Below are 27,182 nucleotides of genomic sequence, written 5' to 3' on the forward strand. Positions count from 1 at the left end.
ACCAGTTCAGGCTCACTACTTATGGACACTAGCTCCTCTTCCGGTTTGTCTAGAGACTGCGCATGCGCAGCACTGGCCTTTAAACGTGCACCGCCGGTCCATCCGGTAAAAGGATCCGGCAATCGAATTACAATTTTGTTCCTCCGCCAGTGCGATGGACTATTTCCCTCAGCCTGATAAATGTTTTTAAGTAACCACCTCCAAATAGAGGACATATACAACCAGATTTCTTTTGGTCATCACAGGAGGAAGGCTTCCTAGGTTTTTTCCTGACTCAAAGTAAACAAAACTCGGAGGGACACCTTGCGGAGGGATCTGGTTTGTTGTGGTGAGGTACAGAGGTGGGGGGAGGAGACGCTGACAAACCAAGATGGCGGTGGCAGCGATGAAACCTGCCGCGACTGGGACCTAACTGTAGTAGTGAAGGCTTCATTATTTGGGAGGCAGCGGTAGGGTGTGGAAGAAACGGGACAGGACTAAGAACCGGTAATTGGAACCTCAGTCTGAGACTTTTAGAGCACGGCACCCGCCCCCCTAAACCCTTGACGGGCGGTGGCCGTCCTGCTTAGGGCCTAGGCTCCGAGAAGTGCCTCTGTTTCAGACAGCGGCGGCGCCATGAGTCCTTAAGGGCGGCCTGAGCCCTCCCGATCTCTGGTCCAGCCCTCGGGCCCACCATGGAGCTGGGATCTGACGATTTCCTACCGCCGCCGGAGTGCCCGGTGTTTGAGCCTAGCTGGGCCGAGTTCCGAGACCCTCTTGGCTACATCGCGAAAATCAGACCCATCGCCGAGAAGTCCGGCATTTGCAAGATCCGCCCACCCGCGGTAAGGCCGGGAGCTGATGGTCGCCAGCGGCGAGTTTGTGGGTGGATCCGGGTAGCCAGTGGTGAAGTCCCGGGCGGAGGGCAGCAGGTGTGGGAAGAATATGGGATGGCTGGTATTTTGTGGATGCCTCGTGAAGCGGAGAAAGGGTGCTGAGGTCAGGGGTTCTCATTTTGTGGCATACAAGTAACCTGGCGTCTGAGACCCACTCCCACCCTGCTCTTGAGGATTTCCCTTGATTCGATACACAGATGCTTAGTGGGTTGGGAAGAGTTTGCTGGAAGTCACAGGAAATCCCATCTCTTACTTTGTATCACCCTAGTCGAGGCTGTTTCAAAGTAACGACTACTGTCTTTATTCCCTTTAAGGCAAGCTGAGTGGTGTAGTGGAAAGATCGGGTCTTGAAAGGGAGTTAGACCTGAGTTTAAAACTACTTAGAAGGTTAGCAGCTGTATGACCTTGGGCATGTAAAGTAATCCCTGAGCCTGTGAATTGTGTGCTAGGAATAATTAGATTAAACCAGGTAACATAGTACACTCTGGTAAGTGGTAATTACTGTGACTGTGAAGGTGCTTGATGTGGTCATTGGTTTGCTTCTATGTGTGTTGACTCATGTTTACTCACGCTGTCAGGCCAAATCATCTCTGATAATATCCTGGCCTGATGGACCAGTCAGGAAATTCATTCACACAGGGAGTGCTCTTTCTGGCTCCTCAGAGATGGGTTTAAGAAATTGTTCCGTTTTCTAGTTGAAGGCAATGTCATAACCTTCCTGCACGTGGTCTCCACAGCCTTCCTATGGAGAAGTTTAGACCAATTAGCTTGGTATGCCCTCAGAAGATTTCGATTCTACCTCTGGCTCGGAATGTAGATGATCGTATAAGATAAGGCTTTCTAGGGTCCCCAGAAACAATAGTGGAGATATGGAAATCTTCCTTTGGTTCCCAAATATTCAGCAAAAAGGACCATATCATTGCTTCTAGTCTTCACTAGACCAGAAGTTTTCCAAAGGCAGGCTGCTGCCTTCCTGACACACTGGAGGAAACAATGATGAACAGTGTTTAGTAACCACATGGGATTCCTGGGCTGGTTTGAATGTGGCTGCAACAATGTATCTTCGAGGAGGTGATTCAGGATGTGGAAGCCTTATTCCCATTTGGGGAGAGCACCTTAGGTGGTCTTATCCAATTTAATGCTTTTGTTGCCCTTTCTTACACTGGTTTTAGATGGATCCTCTAGGTCCTTGTTGGTCACAGGTGTCTGAAGATGCATTTCTGTTGTGAGGGAGTCCCAACTATCAGTGGCAAGCCAGGAAGGCCAGCCAGCAGAAAGGAAAGGTTGGACTCCTAGGTGGCTTTATGGAAATATTCCTTGAAGTGGTCAGGAGAAGCCTTACATGGGATAATTGAGGTCTGAATTTCCCTTTTTTCTCCCTTGGGCTTTTGGTCAGGTTGGTCTTATGTAGGTGCTCTTACCTTGTCTTGGGGAATCAGGATGGAAGGAATGACAAGTATGTCGTGTGTGTGTGTGTGTGTGTGTGTGTGTGTGTGTGTGTCCCTCCTTGTCCCTGTCCCTGTCTGTCCATCCTCAGGGGACTGTTCTTTGGTAGGCTTCTTTTCTCTACCCCAATAGCATAATTCTTTCCAGTCCAAGAGACTAGACTCTTGTTTTTGTTGTTCATGATTTTGTGTGTGTTCGCACATTCTCTTAAACCACCTTTAGGCTCGAAAGCAGTTGGCTTTTTTCTGATTGGAAGTTGAATTACTCACCCAAGTGATTCTTAGGCCCAGGGTGCAAACCTGTGTGTGAGTAGGTATTGGAATTTGTCTTAGAGGGGTGGTTTTGGGTTGTGTTTCAGAGCATGTGGCTGCTTGCTACACTTGGCATAGATGGATGGAAGGTAGTAATGGGGGCATCACACAACTTCTTGACTCGGATAGCCATCCTGTTTGTCACCACATTCTAAATGCCATCATTTTGAGCTTTGTCTGAGACAGGAGGTTTGTTGGATCTTCCCCCATCTACTGTTGCACCTATAGTTCCTGCCTTAGGATTTCAGTTCTGCAATCTCTTGTCAGGTGCTTGATGTCGCATTGATTGTTTAGAATATGGCAGAGTAGGGAAAAGGGGTTAGAGTCTGGGCTTTGAGCACCTTGCTGTCTGGATTATCTGTGCTCAGGGGACTATTGTCTGATGGGAGATAAGAGGGTATGGAGAGGTCACTGGGCTTAAACCATAGCATTTTAGCCTAATTTTATTTTTTACCCCTCCTGTTTCTGTCAGCCTCAAGTGCTTTCTGTCTATTACTACGGGTTGGGGAAGAATATGTGCACTCGGAAATGTCAGGCCTCTGGTTCCTTTTTTTAAAGAGAAAGAGCATGCACACAGAGAATAACCATCCTTTCTCTTTTCCCATACCTTTTCTGTCCTTCCATATGTGTTCAATTGTGTGTGACTGCTGGTAGCTTCGTGAGGTAGAGCGATCAGGACATGGGTTCCAGTGTTGGCTCTACTGCTAACTAGTATGTGATTTCCTTACTTTCCACATTTGTAGAATGAAGACATTGATCTAGGTTATTCTAGGTTTTGTTTTGTTTTGTTTTCTTGTTTGTTTGTTTTTTTCCATTTCTTAAGCACCAGAGCTCCAGGGGAAAGAGGACTCTCTGGGGAAGTATTCATGAGGCTGTTGGGAAGAGGAGTCTTCATAGCTATCTCTTCTGTAGGACAGAAAAAGCTCCAGCTTGGCAGAGTCAAGCTTTCCCTGCTTTCATTAATTTTTTCCTGGCTTCCCCTCTGTAAATTCTTGCATTCTTTGCCATCACTTTTGGGCTTCCCACTCACTCCCAGACTTCCTTCCCTGCTTCTTATAGCAGGCAAGTATATAAGAGAGGACCCACAGGAACCCTTTCCAACCTCGGGAGTGAGTAAGAGGTGCAGATTCATCTTCCTTGCTCTGCCCTGCAGTGTCTTCTATGAGCCTTTAACTGAGAGAACAGACATTGATGGCCTAAAGTGTTAATCCCTGCCTGAACCAGAGCTGAGCTACCCTCCATGTGTATTCATTGGTGGGGTCAGATTTAGAGAGCAAAATGTCTTATGAGGAAGCCAGGGCAACAATTCATATGCCCACCTTACAGATGAGAAAACAGATTCAGAAAGGTAGGAGGAGCACACAGCTAGTAAGTAGTAGAGCTACAACATGAACCCACATCTGCCTCCAGGTTCTGCATGGTTGCCAGAACTCTAGGCTATGTGTCCTGTGCAAGGGTGACAATGTGGGTGTGAGGAAGGTTTGTGGTTAACTGTTTTAACCTTTTTATATTTCTCAAAATCCTAGCACTGTACTGTTGGGAAAGACTTAGAAGTTTATCAGGGCATGTACATGAGGACTTCCTTGAATATGGGCCTGAGGGGAGTGGGTCCATTTGGATGTTTCCTGGGTTGATAGATCTAAGGTGACTATAAGTTTTACGAGGTATTACTAGATCATGGAGCTGCTTTTGATGCTGTCTGATCTTGCATTAAAGTGGAATAACCCAAGCTCCTTTCCCCCTTTTTGTTCTCCTAGGACTGGCAGCCACCCTTTGCTGTGGAAGTGGACAACTTCAGGTTTACTCCCCGAATCCAGAGGTTGAATGAACTGGAGGTAAGATTAGTGGCTGGGTAATAGGGTTTGGAGAAAGGATAAGCATGCCCAGGACATAGAAGAAACTTTGGAGCTCCAGATAGAAGGGCAGGAATTCACTTTTTTGATTTGATAGCCCAAATGCTGGGGATGCTCTTTTCCCCATAAAACTTTGTTACTTCAGAATTTTCCCTATTAATACCTACCTTACCTGGATCAGCAAAAGGTATGTGGCTAGCTGAGACTTGACCAGCTTAGTGTGGCCTCATATATCTAATTTATCCATGGCTTTGTGCTTCTTACCTTGTTTGATACTTGGTAGAGTGGATGGTGAGATACAAGAGCACTCTAACTGGTCTTTGTAGAGACTGGAATGGTTAGAGACCTGGGCAGGGGTCAGGCTTGAGACTGTCTTGGGATGATGACGAGAGGGTATCGGAAAGCTGGCTTTAGGTATAGTTCTAGAATTTTTGATAGAAGATACAAGTTAAATGCATGTTTCCTTCCCACTAATTAATTCCCCTTGATGTGTACCATTGAGCCTTATTAAATATTCTAGTAGAGTACTACACCCAAGTGAATACCAGTACCCTAAAAAGATATATGTCATAGGGTACATATGTGTGGGTGTATATGGAACATAGAACAGAATTGTTCCCCGTTAAGAACTATTGCCCTAAACTCAGTCTAGATATTGTTCAACTTAGAAAACCAGAGTATTCTGTTGTATGTGATATGAGTTCCTTGGAGAATGTGAGCAGGTCTGTGGGTGGTCCAGTTGTGGGCAGGTATTAACCTAGTACTGAACAAGGGCAGTCTTACAGAGATTTCATGCTAGTTACTGAGGGGAGGAAGGAACAGGGATGAGGCCAAGTTTAGAAAGAAAAGGGGTTCTTTGCCCCTTAAGGACTTTCACATCCAAGGAGCTTTAGCTCATTTTTTACCTTGAGTAGACCTTAATTCTTCTCAACTAAGACTCAAAAGAACTGACCTATAAGTAACCTGGTTCTCTAGGAAAGGGCCTGGGACTCAAGTGATAAAGTTACAGACTTAGGACCTTTGGGAACCTTTCTTAGGCCACTGAGAGTTCAGGTAAGCATGGACAGCCTTGTTCTAGGATTTTTCATCCACATCAGGTCTTGAGTTAGCCAGTATGTCATTTTAGTTCTTCAGGCCATTCTCATAATTCAGCCATTGCGAAATATTTTATGTGGTACAAAAGGAGATGAATATGCTCTTCTGGAGCCCTGTGTAGAACTTAGATACAATTCTGAACTGTCCAGGCTGTCCTCACTACTCTTTTTAATTAAGTCCATAGCTCTGGAGTAAGTGTAGTGTTTTCATTTTCCTATTGTTTGTTTGCTGAGACAGTGTCTTGTGTAACCCAGACAGGCCTCAAATCTCCTATGCACTGGAGGCTAGACTTGAACTTATCTTCCTGCCTCTACTTTTCAAATGCTGGGATTAGGGGTGTGAGCTACCATGCCTGGCACTTATTTTCTCATAAAAATATGGGGATGCAGTGAGTGGTACTCATTTGCTCAAATGCAGCAAATCAGTAGTAGCAGAGAGAAAGCAAAGCTTAGAAGTAGTTGATAATTCATGTGTCTTGGGGCTTGTGTGAATGAACTCTTTTGGCCCTGTTTTTACATCTGTACAAGATATAATAACATATAGACAACCTTGTCACAAGAATGAGAAGAAAGATATATAAAGACTGTAATGACCTTCTCCTGGGAAACAAGAGAAAAGCAAGGCCAAGAACTGTCCAGAGTCCAGAGCTCATTTTACTGGGCGAAGTCTACTTTGTTCCCATTCTCTTCCCTTAAGTCTAAGCCAGAAGATGGGTCACTGTGACGTGTTGTGGGGAGGGGTGGGGTGGGATGGAGTGTTGATTGATGGTAATGGGTGGGTGGTGGCCAGTGTTTTTGAGCCATTTCTCCTTTAGGCCCAGACAAGAGTGAAACTGAACTATTTGGACCAGATTGCCAAATTCTGGGAGATCCAGGGCTCATCCTTAAAGATTCCCAATGTAGAACGGCGGATCTTGGACCTCTATAGCCTCAGCAAAGTAAGAACGGGTTTTTCTCAAATATTCAATAAACCCATGCTACTCTTGGTTTGGATACTGTGTCTCTGGGCTATAATAGAAGGGGTAGGCTGGTGGCACATCAGCTTGCTTTGCCACTTCTTGCGCAGTTTGAAATTGGGAGAAGGGGTAGATCCTGGTGAAGCGAGAGGCTTCCTTACCCTTCCTGTAGGCTTACTTCTGCATGGTCGCATACACAGTGCATCATGTCCCTTTCTACTCTTGCTTTCAGATTGTGGTGGAAGAAGGTGGTTATGAAACTATCTGCAAGGATCGTCGATGGGCCCGTGTGGCCCAGCGCCTCAACTATCCACCTGGCAAAAACATTGGTTCCTTGCTACGCTCTCACTATGAACGCATTGTTTATCCCTATGAAATGTACCAGTCTGGAGCCAACCTTGTGGTAAGGATGCCAGGCTGTAGTGAAGTAAGGAGGTCTTGATCTGTGGATACACATTGGCATACTTCTATTTTTGTTTCTTTTTATTTTTTAGTTTATTTTGGCATAAGGTCTTAATATGTGGCAGTCTTGCCTAGAAGTTACCATGTAGTTAACCCACTGACCGTGTAGCTCAGACTGGACTTAAAACTCCTTTTTGGTGGGAAGTCTTGAAATGACTTTGTCATTTGGAATTTATTATAGTCTTTCAGTTCCCCAAGTATGGGATTTCAGCTACCGTGTCCTGTTGTTGTTTTAGATTCTCTTTTCTTTTCTTTTGAGTCAGTACCCTCCTATAGCCCTGGTTGGTCTCAAACTGTGTAGGTAAGGGCAACACTTGATCTTGTGCTTTCACCTTCCAGGTCACAGATTAGAGGCATGTCCCACCATGCTGAGTTTGTCTGTGTTAGGTAAATACTAAGTGAGCTGTACCTCAGATCCCTACCTTGAACTTTATAAATTATGTTCATTCTGTGTGTGTGTAGGTAAGAGGATGACTTGGAGACTTTGTTCTCTTTTTCCACCATGCGGGTCCCTGGGGTTGAACTGAGAGTCTCAGGCTTGACAGCAGGTACCCACTTAGCCATGTTGTTGGTACCTTGGCCTTGGACCTGGATACTCTGTTTTTCAGCTTCTTAAGTGCTGGGACTTTTTTTTTTTTTTTTTTTTTTTTTTTAAGATTTCTTTGTTTTCTTTGAGTGTGAGTACACTGTAGCTATCTTCAGATACTCCAGAAGAGGGCATCAGATCTCATTACAGATGGTTGTGAGCCACCATGTGGTTGAGAGGAGTTGAACTCAGGATCTGTGGAAGAGCAGTCAGTGTTCTTAACCACGGAGCTATCTCTCCAGCCCGGAACAGGGTGGTTTTTTTTGTTTGTTTGTCTGTTTTTTTTCCGAGACAGGGTTTCTCTGTGTAGCCCTGGCTGTCCTGGAGCTCACTCTGTAGACCAGGCTGGCCTTGAACTCAGAAATGTGCCTGCCTCTGCCTCCCAAGTGCTGGGATTAAAGGTGTGCGCCACCACCGCCTGGATCCCAGGACTATTCTTAATAGGACTAGTTCCATGGATTGGAGACTGAGAAAACTAGACCTTACCTTGTCCTAGCAATACTTTCTTTTCTTCTGATAGTGTCTATTGTCAAAGTCCTATAGTTATTTATCTGTAGAACCCTGGGTTCAGTTACCAGCACACACACTCCTCCCCTACCAGAGTGGAGAAAAGAAGAAAACGCCTCATTAGTGGCAGGCAAAGGTCTCATTGGGTTAATGTGCTTGCTTCCAAGCTTGATGACCTGAGTTTGACCTGCAGTGCACATGGTGGGGGGAGAGAACTAGCTCCCAAGGGTTGTCCTATGACTTTGGCATGCCCACTGTGGCATGAATGCCACACATCACGCACGCACGCACGCACGCACACACGCACACACACACGCACGCACGCACGCACGCACGCACGCGCACACTCAATTAAGTAAATGTTAAAAAAAAAAGAAAGAAATGGGGGAAAAAAGAAAGAAATGGGAAAAAAAAGAATGCCTAAAGTTTGTAAGGTGTCAGCAATAAAGACTGGTTGAAATGGGACTATTGGTGTTGGTCAGGAGTATGGGCCACAACTTTGTCTATTGTCCAAAGGAAGGTTTTACTTTGGGGGCTGAGGTTCTGTGACCTGAGCCTTATCCTTTACTTATCCCTAGCAGTGTAACACACGCCCATTTGATAATGAGGAAAAAGACAAGGAATATAAACCCCACAGCATCCCCCTTCGACAGTCTGTGCAGCCTTCCAAGTTCAACAGCTATGGACGACGGGCAAAGAGACTGCAGCCTGATGTGAGTACTTTTTTTCTTGCTACTCATAGGGGCTTTGGGGGTGGAAAGAATCATGCTTGCTGAGTGAAGCCTTGTACACTGTTGCACTTTCTTTTGTGCTCTTAAGTATTAGCATGCCTTTCTGGGCATTTTTGATCGTTTCTCTACTCAGTTGAGTTGGAGATCAATTTGAACTATACTTTTTATATATCTGACCTGTATGATTGGTTTGTTCCTTTCGTCAGACAGTCTGCTCATAGAGTAAAAGTCCTTTTTCTTTTTTTCTTTTCTTTTTTTTTTTGAGATAGGGTTTCTCTGTATAGCTCCAGCAGTCTTTGTACTTGCTCTGTTGACCAGGCTGGCCTTGAACTCAGAGATTTACCTGCCTCCGCCTACCAAGACCTGGGATTAAAGATGGGCATTTCCCACACTCAGCAATAAAGTTATTCTATTTAATGTTTTTAATTGAAATAGACTTAATTATATAATTTCCTTCCTCCCTTTCCTCCATCCACTCCCAGTTACTCTTCCTCATCCATAGTTTCCAATACATATAGTTCAAAGCTGGTCACTCTGCATTGGGCAATCAAATGAAGAGGCTTATCTTTGGGAGAAGCTAATTCTTCTCCTAGCAATCTGTATTTGCCTGTAGTTCTTTGTTTAGGGATGAGACCTCATGAAATCCCCTCCCACTTCATGTTAACATTTTCATTGATAATACTATTCTTCTGATCTTATCTATGCAGCCATTTCTAGGAGAGACTTTCACAGTAGACTTCTTGGTGTTCTGGCTCTTAGAATCTTTTCATTTACCTGCATGCTATTCTCTGAGCCTTAGATGCAAAAGCTATGATACAGATTTATTTACTGGGGCTAGGCTCCATACGATCCATTGATCTCTCTACATTATGTCCAGTTATGGTTTTCTGTGATACTTTCCATTTGCTGTAAAGGGAGGCTTCATTCATAAGGGATGATAGCTACATTTATTCAGGAAAGGTGGGTCAAATACCACTTTACTTCTGTATATTATCCCTAAACTATAAGGTAGAAGTGAGTATTTTTATTTTATAAAGTTTTACAAAATTTTATGTGTCTTGAGTGTTTACTTTCATGTGTGTTTATCTACATGTGTGTGCCTGGTACTCAGGGATGCCAGAAGAGGATGTTGGATCCCCTGGAACTGGAGTTACTGATGATTGTGAGATGCCATGTGTGTGCTGGGAATTAAACTTGGGTCCTGGAAGACTAGCTCACAGTGCCTTTAACCACTGAGTCATCTCTCCAGCCCCTAGACTTATATTTTAATTCTGTGTATGCCATGTGTTTTTGTGGAGAGGTGTGAGCATGTGAGTGAATTGCCCATAGAGCCAGAAGGAGTCTGATTCTTTGGAGCTGAAGTTACAGGTGATTAATTGTGAGCTGCTTGCGTGGGTGCTCTTAACAATTCAGCCATCTCTAGCTCCTGAAGTTTTTATAGTTATTTATTTGAAAATTTCATGTTTGTTTAAAGTGTATTTTGATCATATACACCCTTCACCTCCATCACCCCTTGCTTCCTTCTGGATCCTCCAATTACATCTCCCAACTTCATGTCTTTTTAAAATATTTTTTAGTTAAGTAAAATTTTTTAATTGACTGAGTTTAGTTTGTGTTGCTCATTGTACATGGGTGTGTGGTCGTCCACCAGGACACGAGGAACTTACCAGTGACTACTCCTTGCCCTGGCAACTCATAGCTCCTCACTTAGAGAAGGGACCTGAGGAATGTTCTTTATTGTTATTAGATTTGTTGTGTGGGTACATATGTGTGTATATCTATGTTTTTGCTTTGGTAAGCATGTAGTAGAGAACAATTTTCTAGAGTTGACTCTTCCCTTCTACCACCTGGGCCCCAGGGATTCAGTTCAGGTTTTCAGGCTTCATGGCAAGCAAGCACTTAAGCCTGCTGAGTCATCTTGGTGGCCCTATAAAGATAAGACTGAGGCCTTACCTCTAGACTTCGAAAAGTAGCTCTGAATTCTTGCTCTGATCCAATTGTGCATGAGTTCTTGTCATGAACTTGGATGGATGGGTGGATGGAATATATATATCCATATCTCCTGAGCTTTTCCATTAGGATTGGGCAGTCTGCTCCAAATAGTAATCTTGACTCATTTCATTTCCTACTTACTTTGTAGCCGGAACCCACAGAGGAAGACATTGAAAAGAATCCAGAACTGAAGAAGCTACAAATATATGGAGCAGGCCCCAAGATGATGGGGCTGGGCCTAATGGCCAAGGATAAGACTCTGCGGAAAAAAGGTAAGTCTCAAGATACTAGGGGTAGCTTCATACAGAATGAGGAGGCAGGACTGTAAATGTTTCAGATTTAAATTTAGAACTACCTTTTTCTCGTACAGATAAAGAAGGGCCTGAGTGTCCCCCCACTGTGGTGGTAAAGGAGGAATTAGGTGGGGATGTCAAGATGGAATCAGCCTCACCCAAGACCTTCCTAGAAGGCAAGGAGGAACTGAGTCATAGCCCTGAGCCCTGCACCAAGATGACCATGAGGCTGCGAAGGAACCACAGCAATGCCCAGTTTGTAAGGACCCAGCCCTGACTTCCTAGAGCTCTGCTTCTCATCCCTTCAGTGAGCATTTCTCCAGCATGGCACTGGACTAGGTTGCATTAAGTAGTAAAGTGGATCTAGAGGGCCCTGCCTGTAGGCAACTTACTTAATTGGGGAAAACAAGTGCAGCTAATTTGGAACAAAAACCAAAACAGTAAACAACTACTGTCCATATAAAGTGCTAGGAGAAGACTCCTATTGTCCAGTGCTTCAGGATAAAGGCTAAGATCTTCATTATCTTCATTACCATGCATGATCCAGTCCCTGCTGACCTCTAAGTTTGTTGTCCACCACTGCCTATCTCACTTTTCAGCTATTGCTGTTCTGAACTACTTGTAGGTGTATTCATTTTTTTTCAAGAGATGTACCAATATTTCTTTTATAATCTTACATTCCTTGTACATGTTTTTTTCTGCCTCAAAGAATTTCTCTTTGTGCTCTGCTCCAATTGCCAAGTACTAGCATGCTTTCAAGTTTCAGTTATTCCAAGTGTCCCCTTCAGAATGAAGTACTTCCTTGCAGTCCTCCCTCATCTCTAAGTAATACGAGTGCTGCTTCCTTCTCTGGGTACCCAAAATATTTCTTATGTGCTGCTATGGCGGTTTTCAATTGTTATGAATACTGTGTGCCTCTTGAAGGCAGATACCAGATTTTCCTCATCTCTGCCATAAGAACACTTTATCTAATGAATAAAACTGAGAAGACTGAAGACTAATAAAGACTTCTCATATCTGTGTTTATCTGGGGAAGTGGTACATGCATGCAACTGAACTCCAGACCTTGAATGGCTAGCCTGTTTAGGGCCATGAACAACCCAGCCAACAGACACCTCTGGCTTCTAACAGAGAACTCTCCTGGACTCTTCAAACACCTGGAGGGGCCTGGTGTTTGAAGACTGGGCAGGGCCTATATTCATAACCCTTTGCTTTTCTCTGGCAGATTGAATCATACGTATGCCGAATGTGTTCCCGAGGAGATGAAGATGACAAACTCTTACTGTGTGATGGCTGTGATGACAATTACCACATCTTTTGCCTGCTGCCTCCTTTGCCTGAAATCCCGAAAGGTGTCTGGAGGTGTCCAAAGTGTGTCATGGCGGTAAGACCTTCCCAGTCCCAGTCCACATATCTTTGTCTGCCTTTGTATAGCCTAAGAGGAGCCTTATGCCTCAGCCATACTACTACTGCTTTGGGACCTCAAGCTCTGCAGAGCTTTTGTGAGAAAGAGAAGATGTAATTTATGCTCCTGTCCTCTGGGAGCTCTGAGACTATCTATGGGTTATTACAATGGACTGTGTGTGTGGTAATGAACTATGTGTACTGACATATAAGCAGATATTAAAATTGGATGTTAAAAATCCCGAGTTGTAGTTGACCAAATAGGAAAGGTGGATTGGTTGGTTTGCTTAGTTGAGATAGAGTCTTATTCTGTAGCACAAGCTAGCCTCAAAATTCTATCAGTCCTTTTTCCTTAGCCTGCCAGAGCCTGGGATTATGGAAGTGAGCCACCGTGCACAGGAAAATATGGGTAGTGATTAGGAATGAGCTTTAAATGATAGGATTAGCTAGCTATAGATAGACCATCTTTCTATTTATTGAACCTAGGGGTTTGAGCATGTTAAAGAAGTGCTCTTTACCACTGAGCTGTTTCTTCAGGCTGTGTTTTATTTTTTATTTTTGTTTCAAATTCACTTTGTGGCCCAGGTAGATTTTATATTTGGAGTCCTCCCTCAGCCTTCAAAGGAACTGGAATTGTAGGCCTGCACCATCCTGTCTAGAAAAAAAATTTTTTTAAATGCCCTTTTGATTCCCAAGTATTTTCTTTTCTTTGTCTTACATATAATTATCTTTAAGACACTTTAAGAAAATCTTGTTCTATAGTTTATAAAGACTTCTAACTTCATACTTTTTTCTACATTAAATGAATTAAAGATAGGAAATTTTATCAAATGGATATAATGATTACTTGCTTTCCTCATCTATTAAGATATTTAGATTTGGTTCATGTTCCAGATAAGGAAACCAGATTTTGCAGGAACAGAGGTATTCAGGAGAGAATTTGCCTAGGGCAGGTAGGTGTAGTGTAGTAAGGAGGGGCCACAAAAGCAGCAGTGAGGGCCAAGTACCCAAGATGTGTAGGGTTACAGGTGGTTGTGAACACTGTGTGGGTGTTGGGAATTGAACCTGGGTCTTCTGCAAGAGCAATAAGTGCTCTTAACTGCTAAGCTATTTCTGCAGTCCCTGAGAGGAACAGTTTAGAGGAAACAAAGTTTTAGAGGTTTCAGCCCATCGTGGTGGGGAGGTGCTTATGGCTCAACTCACATTCTGACAGCTAGAAAGCAGAAAGACAAAGACGGTGTGGGACTGGGCAGAGGAACTCAACCTGCAACCTACTGTCTACAACTAGTCCCCACTTCCTGAAGAATATAGAACTTTCTAAAATAGCACTACCACCATCTTGGGACCAAATCTTTAATACATGAACTTTTGGGGAAGGACATTTCAAACCCTAACAATGAGCAGAAGTATAAGAGAAATGCCTGTGGCATGAATACATGTGATGTGGCGAGGAGGGAAAGAGAGCTTGATACACCAAAAGGCTGAGTGAAGGCAGTTCTCCCTCCCTACTTCCATCCCATGTTTTAGTTCCACTTGAGATGATTTGCTCTTTGCCTCTATTTTTTGATTTGTCCTCTTTTGGGTTTCAGGAGTGTAAGCGACCCCCTGAAGCCTTTGGTTTTGAGCAAGCTACCCGGGAATATACTCTGCAGAGCTTTGGAGAGATGGCTGACTCCTTTAAAGCTGACTACTTCAACATGCCTGTGCATGTAGGTGATGGAGGGCTGGGGTAATGCTGGGACTAGGTTCATAGGCACTGCTACTGTACCTCCCTGAATTAATGTTGATAGGATAAGATGTCATTTACTATCCTTTTCCTCCAGATGGTGCCCACAGAACTTGTAGAGAAGGAGTTCTGGCGGCTGGTGAATAGCATCGAGGAAGATGTAACTGTGGAGTATGGGGCTGACATCCATTCCAAAGAATTTGGCAGCGGTTTCCCTGTCAGTGACAGTAAGCGGCACCTAACCCCAGAGGAGGAGGTGAGTGGGTGATCTGATGGTTATATGTCAAGTTGTATGAGCTTGGGCAAGTTATTTAGTGTCTGAAAGGCATTGAAATCCCCTTTTATGCCTGCTTTAAGTAGTTACTTTGAAGTGTAGATGAAGTGCTATAGAGAGAAGAACACAGCCTAGGTGAAATGTGCATGCATGAGATGCTGTTTTAAAAATTCTTTTCTCATGTAATAGATCCCAACCACTGTTTCACTTCCTTCCAGCCTCCCCACCTTGCATTCCCTCTCCCCAACATCCACTCCTCTTCCATTTCCCTTCAGAAAAAGAGCAGGCCTCCCAAGGATATTAACTGACCTGAGCCTGTTTCCTTATGTAACATGGGGATATTCCTACCGTGATTCTTTTTTCTAGTTGGTTTGGTTTGGTTTGGTGTTTTGTTTTTCGAGACAGGGTTTCTTTGTGTAGCTCTGGCTGTCCTTGAACTCACTTTATAGATTAGGCTGCCCTCAAACTCAGAGATCCTCCTGCCTCTGCCTCCCAGGGGCTTGGGTTAAAGGACATGTGCCGCCACCACCCAGCCTGCAAATTTCTTATAAGAATTATTGTGAGAAGTAGGTAAGTGCTCTAAAGAGTGCTGGCTCCTTTTGTATGTGTTCTGTATGGAGGATTGGCGTGTACAGGGAGAATTGAGAGTTCAAGCTTAACTGAATACAAAAATGCATTTAGGTTCAGATTTTTGTTTTGCTTGTTTAGTTTCCGTTTTTGGCTTGTTAGGATTTAATTTGAACTTTTGAAAAATTGATACATAAAAATATTAAAATTCTACATATTGGAGCTGGACAGATGGCTGCTTTTGCAGAAGACCCAAATTTGATCCAAGCACCCACATTGGGCAGTGCACTACCAACTGTAACTCTAGTTCCAGGGGATCCAACATTCTTTTCTGGCCTCTTTGGGTACTTAGGTAGAACACATGCATACACTTATTTAAAACTAAAAATTAATCTCAAGAAATAAATTATTTGTATTTATGGGATACCATGTGATGTTTCTAAAACATAAATACATTGTATGAACCAGTGCATATTCTGAAACATTTTTTATTGTGAAAACATTAAAAATCTTCATAAGGCTTTTTAAGATGTGTAATGCATAATTATTGTATCTAGTTGTCCCTCTGTGCAATAATATACAAGAATGTCCTGCTTCTGTTTAACTTTTAACTTAGTATTCATTAATCAATCTTTTTGTGTATCTCTCCCTCCCCTTGCACTCCACTGCTTCTAGAAACCAACTTTTTACTTTACATATCTAAGAAATCAAGTTTTTAAAGAAGATTTATTTATTTTATGTATGTGAGTACACTGTAGCTATCTTCAGACACACCAGAAGAGTGCATCAGATCCCATTACAGATGGTTGTGAGCCACCAAGTGGTTGCTGGGATTTGAACTCAGGACCTCTGGAAGAGTAGTCAGTGCTCTTACCCGCTGAGCCATCTCTAGCCCCGAAATCGACTTTTTTATATTCCACATTGGACCAAGATCACATGGCACTGGCCTTCCTGTGCCTGGGTTATTTCACTTAATTGTAGTGGTCACCAGTTCCATCTGTGCTGTCACAAATAATAGGATGTTATCCTTTTAAATGGCTGAGTAGCATTCCAGTGTGTATATCATATATTACTTTTTCTTTAGTTGGTAGACATCTTAGGCAGGTTTCCTTTTCTTGGCTGTTTTGTAAACAGTATTATAGTGAACATGGGAGTGCAGCTATCTTTTCAAAATGCCAATTTTGTTTCTTTTGGTTATAGAACCTGTAGTAGAATTGCTACATCATATGGTAGCTTTATTTTCAAAGTTTTGAAGAACTTCCATACTGTTTTCCAGCACAGCTGTACTGATTTATGTTTTTACTGTAATATTTGGAGCTTCCCATATCATTGCTAGTGCTCATGATCATGTTGCTATACTGGAGACTGACCCAGGGCTTTGTGCATGGTAGGCAGGTACTCTACCACCTGTTTTCATCCCTTGTCTATTTGTCTTTTCTTTTTTTAATTTACTAAAATTTTATTATGCAAAACTTACAAATAAAAATCATCACATAAAACTTTTTTTTATAAAAGTTTTTTTCATTTTGTTTTGTTTTTGTTCTGTTTGTTTATGTTTTACTCTATGTAGTCTTGGCTGTCCTGGAATTTACTCTGGGGCTAGATTGGCTATAAACTCAGAGATCCTCCTGCTTCTGCCTCCCACTGCTGGAAATAAAGCCGCGCACCACCACACCCGGCACTAAAAGTCATTCTTACTCAATTCAGGTGATCCCTTGTTGTGGGCTTGGCTTGGGTTTTTTGGTTTTTTCAAGACAGGATTTCTTTGTGTAGTCCTTGCGGTCCTGGAACTCACTCTGTAGACCAGGCTGGCCTCGAACTCAGAAATCGACCTCCCTCTGCTTCCCAGAGTGCTGGGATTAAAGGCGTGTGCCACCACCGCCCGGCTTGTGTTTCTTTAATGATTAATTATATTGAACATTTTTCATTTGTATGTCATCATTTTAACAATTTTTAAATCTTTCAATTGTTCATAACTGTTTACTGTCTATTTTAAATCTGGTTTTATCTGGGTTTTTTTTTTTGTTGTTGAATGTTTTTGAGTTCTTTTACATTTTTTAACGATGATTGTTAATGTCTTGTTAGGCAAATATTTTGCAAATACTTATTCTGTATATTGTCTTTTTGCTAGAGAGAGAGAGTGTGTGTGTGTGTGTGTGTGTGTGTTTTATTTGGTTTTTCGTTTAGCTTTTTGAGTTTTGACTTCTTGGTTTTTGTTTTTTTTTTTTTTTCCTCCTTTGAAACCAGGTTTCACTATGTAGCCCTGGCCTGGGCTCCTATTAAACTTGTATAGCAGTCATTCTTTCTCCTCAGCCTTCTGAATGCTGGGATTGCAAGCATGTAAAAAGCTTGCCTTTTGTTTCCTTTGCTATGCAGAGCTTTTTAGTTTGTTACAGTAACATTTATCTTTTTGTTGTTGTTTCTTGTGCTTTTCAAGTTTTGAATAAGAAATTGTTGCGCATTTCAATGTCCTGTAGCATTTTTCATGTTTTATCTCATAAATTCATAGTTAGAATCTTTGTTTGTTTGGTTGGTTGGTTGGTTGGTTGGTTGGTTGGTTGGTTGGTTGGTTTTTCAAGACAGGGTTTCTCTGTGTAGCCCTGGCTGTCCTGGAACTCACTCTGTAGACCAGGGTGGCCTCGAACTCAGAAATCCACCTGCCTCTGCCTCCCAGAGTGCTGGGATTAAAGGTGTGCGCCACCACTGCCTGGCTAAGTTTTCATCTGTTTAGAGTTTACTTTTGTTACTGAATATGGGTCATTTTTTTCTTTTGCTTATAGATACATCAGTTTATGTAGCATAATTTATTAGAAAGACTATCTTTTGTTTATTTGTTGTATTGTTTTGGTGGCCTTGGCTAGCCTAGAACCCACTATGTAGACCAGACTGGGTTTGAATTTACAGAGGTCTGTCTGTGTCTGCTTCCTGAATGCTGGGATTAAAGGCATGTACTGCTGCATACAGTTTCATTTATTTTTTGACAAAGGATATTTCCACGTAGACCAGGCTAGCCTCAAATTTGTGAACTTCCTGTCTCAACCTCCTGCTTGCTAACATTAACTGGTATGTACTACCAGTTAAGTTCCTAGGACTTGTTGAAAACCAGTTGGTGGAACAGGCCTTATGGTAGATATATATCCATAATCTTCATGAAATTAAACTGAATTGAATTGAACATTTCTGTGTGTGCATTTGGGGGGGAAGAAGCAGAGAAGACTCATATGTTGTTTGGTATGATGCCAATATGAAGACTCCCTATATGAAAACAAATAACTAAGTTTTTGTTGAGTGTGATCACTCAACATCTGTAATCTCAGCCTTTAAGAGGTTCAGGCAGCTTACTGTGACATTGATGCTGGCCTGAGCTATATAATGAGGTTTTGTCTTAAACCAAAACAATGAGGCTGAGGAGATGGCTTAATTGGTAAAGTGACTGTTCTTTAAGCACGAGAACCCAAATTTGGATCCCTAGAAACCACATAAAACTCAGGTGTAACAGCTTGCCTCTTTAACGCTAGTGCTGAGGGAAGGCAGCCAGAGCCAGTGTAGGCAATTGCTGAAAGCTGGGGGCAGTGATAGATCCCCTCTCAAAAAGTAACAGAGAATGATAGAGGAGGATAACTGATGTTGACCTCTGGCCTCCACATGTATGTTCACACATGTGTACCCACACAAACATACACTAAAAATAAACTACACACACACACACACACACACACGAAAATTTTTAAAAAGGCTGGGCTTTGCACCTATGATCCCAGCTACTCAGGGGGTTGAGGCAAAAGGATCATAAACTCAAGGCCTGCCATAGTAGCTTAGTGAGGCCATATCTCAAAGTAGAAAGAACTCAGGTTACAGTAATAGAACATTTGCCTAGCATTTGTGAGCCCAAAGTTCAATCATCTGTCATGGGGCGGAAACTCAGTTCCTTAGCATGATCCTCATCCTTTTCTACACTTGACCTGACAGGAATATGCTAGAAGTGGTTGGAACCTGAATGTGATGCCTGTATTGGAGCAGTCTGTACTGTGCCACATCAACGCAGATATATCTGGCATGAAGGTACCGTGGCTGTATGTGGGAATGGTCTTCTCAGCCTTTTGCTGGCATATTGAGGATCACTGGAGTTACTCTATTAACTACCTCCACTGGTGAGTGGGGCTATGGCAAGCTGGGGAGGCAGGCAGGGTGAGCTCCCTACATAACTGTGCACATGACTATTCTGTATCCCCTTTAACTTGAGCAGGGGTGAGCCAAAAACCTGGTATGGAGTCCCATCGCTTGCAGCAGAACACTTGGAAGAAGTGATGAAGAAGCTGACACCTGAGCTTTTTGATAGCCAGCCTGATCTCCTTCACCAACTTGTCACCCTCATGAATCCTAACACACTCATGTCCCATGGTGTGCCGGTGAGTTCCTACGAACCATAAGCAAGGTATAGGAATGATGTACTGATGACTTTTGTGCTGGTAATTGTAGTCTTCACTTGTGATTTATCCCTGCTTTTTCTTATTCCTGTTCTGCCTTGATTGGGCTGTAGGTATGGTTCTTTTCAGATCTGTGATCATCATGGTTGGTTAGATATGCAATGTGATAGTGAGTTCTTTGGGCCATGGGTTTGAGGGATACTTTAGGCTACCTTAGGGATAGCTTGTTATCATCTCTAGGTTCTAGCTAGTAAAAAAGGGAAATGGAGGAAGGACAGGTCTAGAAAGTCGTTTTGCTTTTCTTTTTAATTTTATATATTTGTGTGTGTATGTGTGTGCCTATGTTTCTGTATATGCATGTGTGTGCTGTGCCCATGGAGGCCAGAGGAGGGTGTTAAATCTCCTACAACAGAAGTTATAGATGGTTATGATCCATTATGTGAGTGTTGAGAACCAAACTCTGCAAGAGTAGCAAGTTCTCTTATTCGCTGAGCCATCTCTCCAGCCTGTCCTCTTCAGTATCTCTAGGCTCTTTGGATTGGCAATATACATTCTAATCCAAATCACCTATGATTTTCATTTTAACTTGGCAGACTACAGTTTTGTGTGATGACTTTTATTTGTAAGCTTTGTATAATAAAGTCTTAGTAAATTAAAAAAAGAAAAGACAAATAGACAAGGGATGAAAACAGGTGGTAGAGTACCTGCCTACCATGCACAAAGCCCTGGGTCAGTCTCCAGTATAGCAACATGATCATGAGCACTAGCAATGATATGGGAAGCTCCAAATATTACAGTAAAAACATAAATCAGTACAGCTGTTCTGGAAAACAGTATGGAAGTTCTTCAAAACTTTGAAAATAAAGCTACCATATGATGTAGCAATTCTACTACAGGTTCTATAACCAAAAGAAACAAAATTGGCATTTTGAAAAGATAGCTGCACTCCCATGTTCACTATAAGACTGTTTATAAAACAGCCAAGAAAAGGAAACCTGCCTAAGATGTCTACCAACTAAAGAAAAAGTAATATGATATACACACTGGAATGCTACTCAGCCATTTAAAAGGATAACATCCTATTATTTTGACAGCACAGATGGAACTGGTGACCACTACATTAAAGCTTTGTTTAAGTTTTTGTGCCATGTCATGTGTGTCCCCACCCCACCCATAAAGTACACACTACCCTTCCTCCGGGAGAGGCCATTTCTTTTTAAAAAGCATATCTCCTTTCCCAAAAATGGAAAATTGGTCATTTCCCTATTCCAACTATCCTAAACATTTGTTGTATTTCCATGGTCGGTTTTTTGCTTTTTTGTTTGTTTGTTTGTTTTTATGTCAAGTTTGATATATTAGTAAAATTGTGAACTTATAATTTCTTGTATGTATGACCTAGAACTGCACTGTCTAGCTTAATACCCATTAGTCACATGTGGCCACTGAGCATTTCAAATTTGATTAGTCCCACATCAGATGTACTGAGAGTATAAAATGGATGTTGTAATTCAAGATTTTGTGTTAATGTAAAGTATAAAGTATCTCATGAATACTTTACCACCTAAACACTAAGACATCAATATTCTGACTTTGTTAAGTAAAATACATTAAAATTATTTACCTGTTTTTTAAAAATATTTTTATTTATATTTTATTTTTTTTAATGTGGCTACCGAAGAATTTTAAAATAGCCAGGCTTGATGTTATGTGCCTTACTTATAACATGAACCGTTTGAGAAGCTGAGTTAAGAGGCTCCTACGTTCAATGCCTGCAGCTCAGTAGAATATTTGTCTAGCATTCACAAGGGCCTGTGTATAGTATCCTGTACCAGGCAAGGAAAGAAATTTTTTCTAAGTACTTTTGTGCTTAGAAATAAACCTGTTATATTTCTCATGACAGTGCTGGTCTAGTATGTCTTTATAACTACCATTATATTTTTTAAAAACAACTTCATTTCGGTACAATTTATATTCTGAAAAATTCATCCATTTTAATTGTATAATCTAGATGTCGTTACAGAGATTTGCTGTTGTCACTGTAATTCAATTCTAAAACATTTTTTTGCCACCCCAGAAAACCCCCCTTATTCATAGTCACTCTGCATTCTGGCCTATAGGACTCGGTGACTGTTTAATTTATTTTCTGGTTCTATATTTGCCTTCCTTGCTTGTTCATGCAAATAGAATACTGTTTGGTCTTTTGGGGGGGGGGGGGGCTTCTCTTAGTGGGTCTTAGAAACCTGAATTTGATCTCCAGGGCTCATGTGGTGGAAGAACCATATTTCTCATTTTTAATAGCTATAAAATAGAATGACTAGTTGTTTGTTTTGTTGTTGAGTTACTGTTTCACTGTGTAGCCTAGGCTAGCCTTAAACTTGTTAGGTAGCTCAGGATAACCTCAAACTTGTGATTCTCCTACCTTAGCCTTCCAGATGCTGGGATTGTTGAAATGTACCACAATATCTGGATAGGGGTGTTTTTTAAAAAGTACAAACAGAAAAGTAACACTAGCAAAATAAGCTTAAGAAGAAATTAGGAACATTTTCCTGGTCTGCTAGCTGAGGCTTCTCTGGAACTTGGTTTTTGCATCTATGAGATTATAAAATAGATATTGCTAAAGTACTTTCTGTATGTAAGGACACTGGTCACCACCCTGAAGGTCAATAAAGCAATTCCTGCATTGGGTGTGTACCCAAGTGGAAGAAAGAAAACAGTATACTGGGCAATTTAGGACTTGCGTTATCTAGACCAGGTTTGTAAAAGTATTTATATATTTCATTTATTTCTTTAAATAAGTTTCACAAATTTTTAAAAGACGAACATTTGGTTCTGTCCATTCCACAGTCCTATTTAAAAGAATACGAATTTGCCTGCTAGACTTTATGTAATAATGGAATTTATTCCAGAGGGGCTTGGGTGAGGCATGCCATGGTCAGAGTTGATGTTGTTGTTCTTGTTGTTATTATTATTTACAAAACATTTCTGGTGATTGCTGGAAGCCATAGCACTAATAAAAGCAAGAAATGTTTTGAGGCTAACTCATTTAAGAAACTGATGGTGATACATCATTAATAGGAAGATTTATACTAGATAATGATATGCCTCAAATTATTCTGGAATTCTAGCAGATTTACTGAGCTGAAACAAACCAGGTTCTTGATATGTGTTAGCAGGTTAGTGAGGTACATATATGCTCAAGGATCATGGCTTTAATTTCTAGCACCAAGTTAATAAATAATAATAAAAGAAAGAAAGAAAATGTACTTTTCAGGGAGAATTTGATTCTTAACCTGGCACTTATCCTTTCACTGTGCATTGGCTAGCATTGAATGTTCATCTTTATACATTTTGTGAAACTTCTTGGTTAAAGAAACAAATTAAATATATAAATAGCTACTTCTCCTTATTGAAACCCAGTAAAATGGCAAAAAGTGATTTAAAACCATAGAGATGGAAAAACAGGACACTGATAAAATTCCTTTTTTTTTAATTGACGTTAAAAAATTATTTTTAGGTTTGTGCCTAAGTATTTTTCCTGCGTGTATTTATGTGTACTATGTGTGTGCCTGATGCCTGAGGAAGTCAGAAAGCATCCGACCCCAAGAACTGACTATATAGTTCCAGGTGGTTGTAAGCTACCATGTAGGTTCTAGAAATCAAACCTGAGTCCTCTATAAGAGCAACAACTGTTAACCACTGAGCCATCTCCCAACCCCAACAATAAAAGTTTTGACCCTAAAAAGCAGACACTACAATTCTGTTTTTTGGGTTTTTTTTTTTTTTTTTATAGAAAAATTAGGTTTGTTTTACTTTTATTTGTATGTATATGTGAGTGTGTGTGTATGAGTATGTGAGGCACTTGTGGTTTGTGGCAGCTGCCCTTGGAGACCAATAGATAATTAATTCTCTGGTCCTGGAGTTGCAGGAGGCTGTAAGCTGCCAGATACATAATGGAAACCCAACTCAAGTCTTTTCTAGAACAAGTGTTCTTAACCAGTGAGCCAGTTCTTCAGCCCCAATTGATTGAATCTTAAGCCACTACTGAGAACACATTAGAACCAAAGTGATTCTAATCACTCATACTTTATGATCACTTAAGGGTTATACTCCACAGTACCTGGCATTCTGGAGGTAATGGTGGATGGTTTCATGTCTATAAAAGAAACTGAGATTCCCATTTTATCTGATATGTGACATTGCCTCATTCTTGAAGATTTATTTCTGAAAAAATTAAAACAGAGGATTGAGATCTCCATGGTATAGCTAGTACAGTTAAAGGTGTAAGTTAAAGGGTAAACAGTAGGATTCATCTTTGTGTACATACTGGATCCTGGCCACTTTTCCTCATTCGCCTGTTAGTTTGTTGACACCTGGGTCATTTCCTGCAGACAGAAAGTATGAGTATTTTTTAGAAGGGAAGGGGAATTTGGGAATTTGAGTGGTATAAGAAGAACACAACTCTAGAATTCCCCAGATTAAATGGTTTACCCTGATCACCCTGCAGTGAAGCTCACAAGTTGATAAATGTCACCTAGGTGCTTTTTGGAGTGGAGCTTTCATTTAGCTTTTTTGGGGGGGGGTCTCTTAAGAATAAGTAGGGAACCCCAGATTATTAGGTAATCAAAATGAAACAAACAAACAAACAAAAAAAAAAACTAAGAAAAATAGAACCAAATAGTAAGAAAGCAACTTGGAGAAATAGGCTTGGCTGGAAGGAATAAACTTTAAAAGGAAAATAGACTCCATTAACATGATCAAATATTTATTATTTTGCTTTCATAAATCCATGGTCAATTGTAGCCCAAAAATATTTAGTAAATTCCAGAAATGAGCAATTGCTTTAAAATGATATGCTATTTTGTGTAGGGTAGTAAGATCTAATCTTACTATATACTCTGTCCTAAGGCCCTACCTGAGGCATTAATCATCCGTTTGTCCATTGTGCCATGCCCTGGATGCTACCTATATTGTTAGTCACTGGTCAGTTGTTAGTAGATTGACTGCCAAGGTATGGGAGTGCTTGCTTTCAAACAACCCTTGACTTACTTAATAATATCCTTAAGTGTAAGAGTAGTGATGTAGGGAGGTCAAATATGACAAGAGAAGTGTATTTTTTTTTTCTGTGAAGTTTAAACTTAAGGAAAGAAAAAAATATATATATACTATTTTTGCTAGGATCTTGTAAAAGGGAAAAAAAGGTGCCAGATTTGTCACACTGCAGACTGCAAAAACTGCATTGTTAAGATGAAACAATCAAATTCCCATTTATATGTATGTGTAGGAAAAACAATGTTGTATATGGGGGGCTTCCACAAAGAGTCTTGAATAAGAGGGACTGCCTCTCTGAAAAGTGGTATGCTGTTTCAAAAAGCGTATAGAGAAACTACTGAGCTCTTGGGACATTGAAATTTTGATAGCAAAAGTGAAATCCAGAAAAGCAGTAAAAACAGAAAATAAGTACTTGAAATAATAGGATGAAAAGATAAAAAATGAGAGAAGATAGGAAAAACATTATAAAATCTGTATAATATCAGATAATAGAAATCACAAAGAGTAGATAAATGGCATAATTATTAATAAAATTTAAAAAATAAGATTCTTACTTTATATGTATGGCTGTCTTGCCTGCATGTATATCAGTGCACCATGTGCATTACTGGTACCTATGAAAGCCAGAAGAGGGCTCTTTGCATCTCTTGAAAGTAGGGTTGCAGAAATTGTTAGTCACCATGTGAGTATTGGCTATTGACTCTGGGTCCTCTGGAAAAGCAGCCAGTTCTCTTAACTGCTGAGCCTATATAGCCCTAAAAATTTTTTTCTTGAATCAAAGTGGCCTACCTAGTATATGAATAAAAACAGATCCATACAAAGATAGATCTTGTGAACTTTTTTTTTTTTTTTTTTTTTTTTTTTTTTTTTTTGTTAAACGCTAAGAGGAGAAGAATCACATAAAAATCTTGAAGAAACAGGTTTATTTGTTTGGTTTGTTTGGTTTTTGTTTTTTGAGACAGGGTTTCTCTGTATAGCCCTGGCTGTCCTGGAACTCACTCTGTAGAGTAGGCTGGCCTCGAACTCAGAAATCCACCTGCCTCTGCTTCCCAAGTACTGGGATTACAGGCGTGCGCCACCACCGCCCGGCTAAGAAACAGGTTTAAATGACAAATCTTTTAACAGCATTGAAACAAAGACTTCAGAAAGAGTTCAGAATACCTGTGATCCCAGTAGTTGTAAGGATCAAGTAGTATAATTGCCACAAGTTCAAGGCTACTCTGGCCTACTTACTGAGTACTTGGCCAGCCAGTGCTAGAGTCTTAAACAACAAAAACCCTTTGAAATGATTTTCATTTTGGAATTGTATATGCAGTCAACTTTAAGAGTTAGACTAAACACCTCCCTCCCAAATAAGCTTTCTCACCATGTTCAGGCACAGCAAAGTAATAAATCAACAAAGAGCGTAGGATTTAGGAAATGAGATATCTCACAAAATTGAGAAGTGGTACAGATGAGAAAGATAAGAAATCTATATGAAACTGGATGTGTTGATAAACACCTATAATCCCAGCACTGGAGTGGATGAAGCAGGGTTGTGGGTTCAAGGCTAGCCTGAGCTACATATTTGGTACTACCCTATCTCCAAAAAAGAAAATAATTTCCTTCACATACGCCCCCAACAAACCCAAAGCTGACTTAACAGAAAGGTAAAAATGTATGGGAAAGCTGTTTAGACTCGTATTAGAAAGTTAGGGCTCAAGTTAGTATATGTATAGAAAACTAAACAACTTGAAAAAGTGCATGCTGCTATTTTTGTTGTTTTTGAAAAGATTTTTAGTTATATGTTTATGTGAGGGTATGTGTATGTGGGTGCCAATGCCTGTGGAAGTCAGAAGAGGGCATTGAATCCTCTGGAGCTGGAGTTATAGGTAGTTATGAGCCACCCAGTATGGGTACTGGAAACTTAATTCTGGTCCTCTGTACATTCTTAACTGCTGAGCCATTTTTCTAGCCAGCTAATGCTACTGTTAATTTCGTCCAGATCCATATTATTTAGTTTAATGCTAAACCTCAAATAATCAGAAGAGATAAATATGATTGGCCCTGGGAAGGAGAAAAAAGTAGCACCTGATGGTTTTATAATCAATAGTATAGAAGCATTTGACTCTTAAAATTGTAATAAAATGAATATTAAATGGGAAATCATGGCCATCTTAGTAGAAAGTGATATTTATAATTGTATTAAAATATTGCTAGGAAAATTGAAGTGGTTTAATGCATATAGTTCCTGCCACTAGTGGCTCAAATCACATTTCAGAGTAGAGACCTGGGACTTTGTTGTCATACTCTCTTTCCTGAAGCTTCCTTTCTCTCCTTTAGGACCCTGCTTTTAGGTTAGGTTGCCTACATCTTGAAAGCCTCAATTTATCTCAATGGTCTCACCCATTTTTTTTGACACACACCCCCCTTAGGTTGTTCGCACAAACCAATGTGCAGGAGAATTTGTCATCACTTTTCCTCGTGCTTACCACAGTGGTTTCAACCAAGGCTACAACTTTGCTGAGGCAGTCAACTTTTGCACTGCTGACTGGGTGAGTCTAGAGTACGGTGGGCTGGTAGGGAGAAGCAGAAAGATAGGGAAGCCAATACACGGCTTCCTTCAGGCATGGTCAAGTTGAACTTTGAA

The 27,182-nt window shown here is 41.1% G+C and overlaps 1 protein-coding gene across 10 annotated transcripts in view; it reads left to right on the top strand.

Moving 5' to 3' along the window:
- The first annotated feature begins 236 nt into the window (after positions 1 to 236).
- The window catches only part of Kdm5c (lysine demethylase 5C), a 37,622-nt gene continuing 10,676 nt past the window's right edge, over positions 237 to 27,182 (top strand). For 2 of the 10 annotated variants that reach the window (XM_052171848.1, XM_052171850.1), the window contains exons 1-13: positions 237 to 824; positions 4,390 to 4,467; positions 6,395 to 6,517; positions 6,768 to 6,938; positions 8,669 to 8,803; positions 10,962 to 11,085; positions 11,163 to 11,365; positions 12,332 to 12,490; positions 14,100 to 14,219; positions 14,334 to 14,492; positions 19,047 to 19,228; positions 19,324 to 19,486; positions 26,968 to 27,087. In XM_052171848.1, the coding sequence (XP_052027808.1) occupies positions 675 to 824; positions 4,390 to 4,467; positions 6,395 to 6,517; positions 6,768 to 6,938; positions 8,669 to 8,803; positions 10,962 to 11,085; positions 11,163 to 11,365; positions 12,332 to 12,490; positions 14,100 to 14,219; positions 14,334 to 14,492; positions 19,047 to 19,228; positions 19,324 to 19,486; positions 26,968 to 27,087 (1,887 nt within the window). In that variant the 5' untranslated portion in view covers positions 237 to 674. The remainder of the gene's footprint in view (positions 825 to 4,389; positions 4,468 to 6,394; positions 6,518 to 6,767; positions 6,939 to 8,668; positions 8,804 to 10,961; positions 11,086 to 11,162; positions 11,366 to 12,331; positions 12,491 to 14,099; positions 14,220 to 14,333; positions 14,493 to 19,046; positions 19,229 to 19,323; positions 19,487 to 26,967; positions 27,088 to 27,182) is intronic. The other 8 variants (XM_052171841.1, XM_052171849.1, XM_052171840.1 and 5 more) reach the window with 8 other exon arrangements.

The sequence above is a fragment of the Apodemus sylvaticus genome, chromosome X (genome assembly GCF_947179515.1).
Source record: "Apodemus sylvaticus chromosome X, mApoSyl1.1, whole genome shotgun sequence".
NCBI classification, from domain to species: domain Eukaryota; kingdom Metazoa; phylum Chordata; class Mammalia; order Rodentia; family Muridae; genus Apodemus; species Apodemus sylvaticus.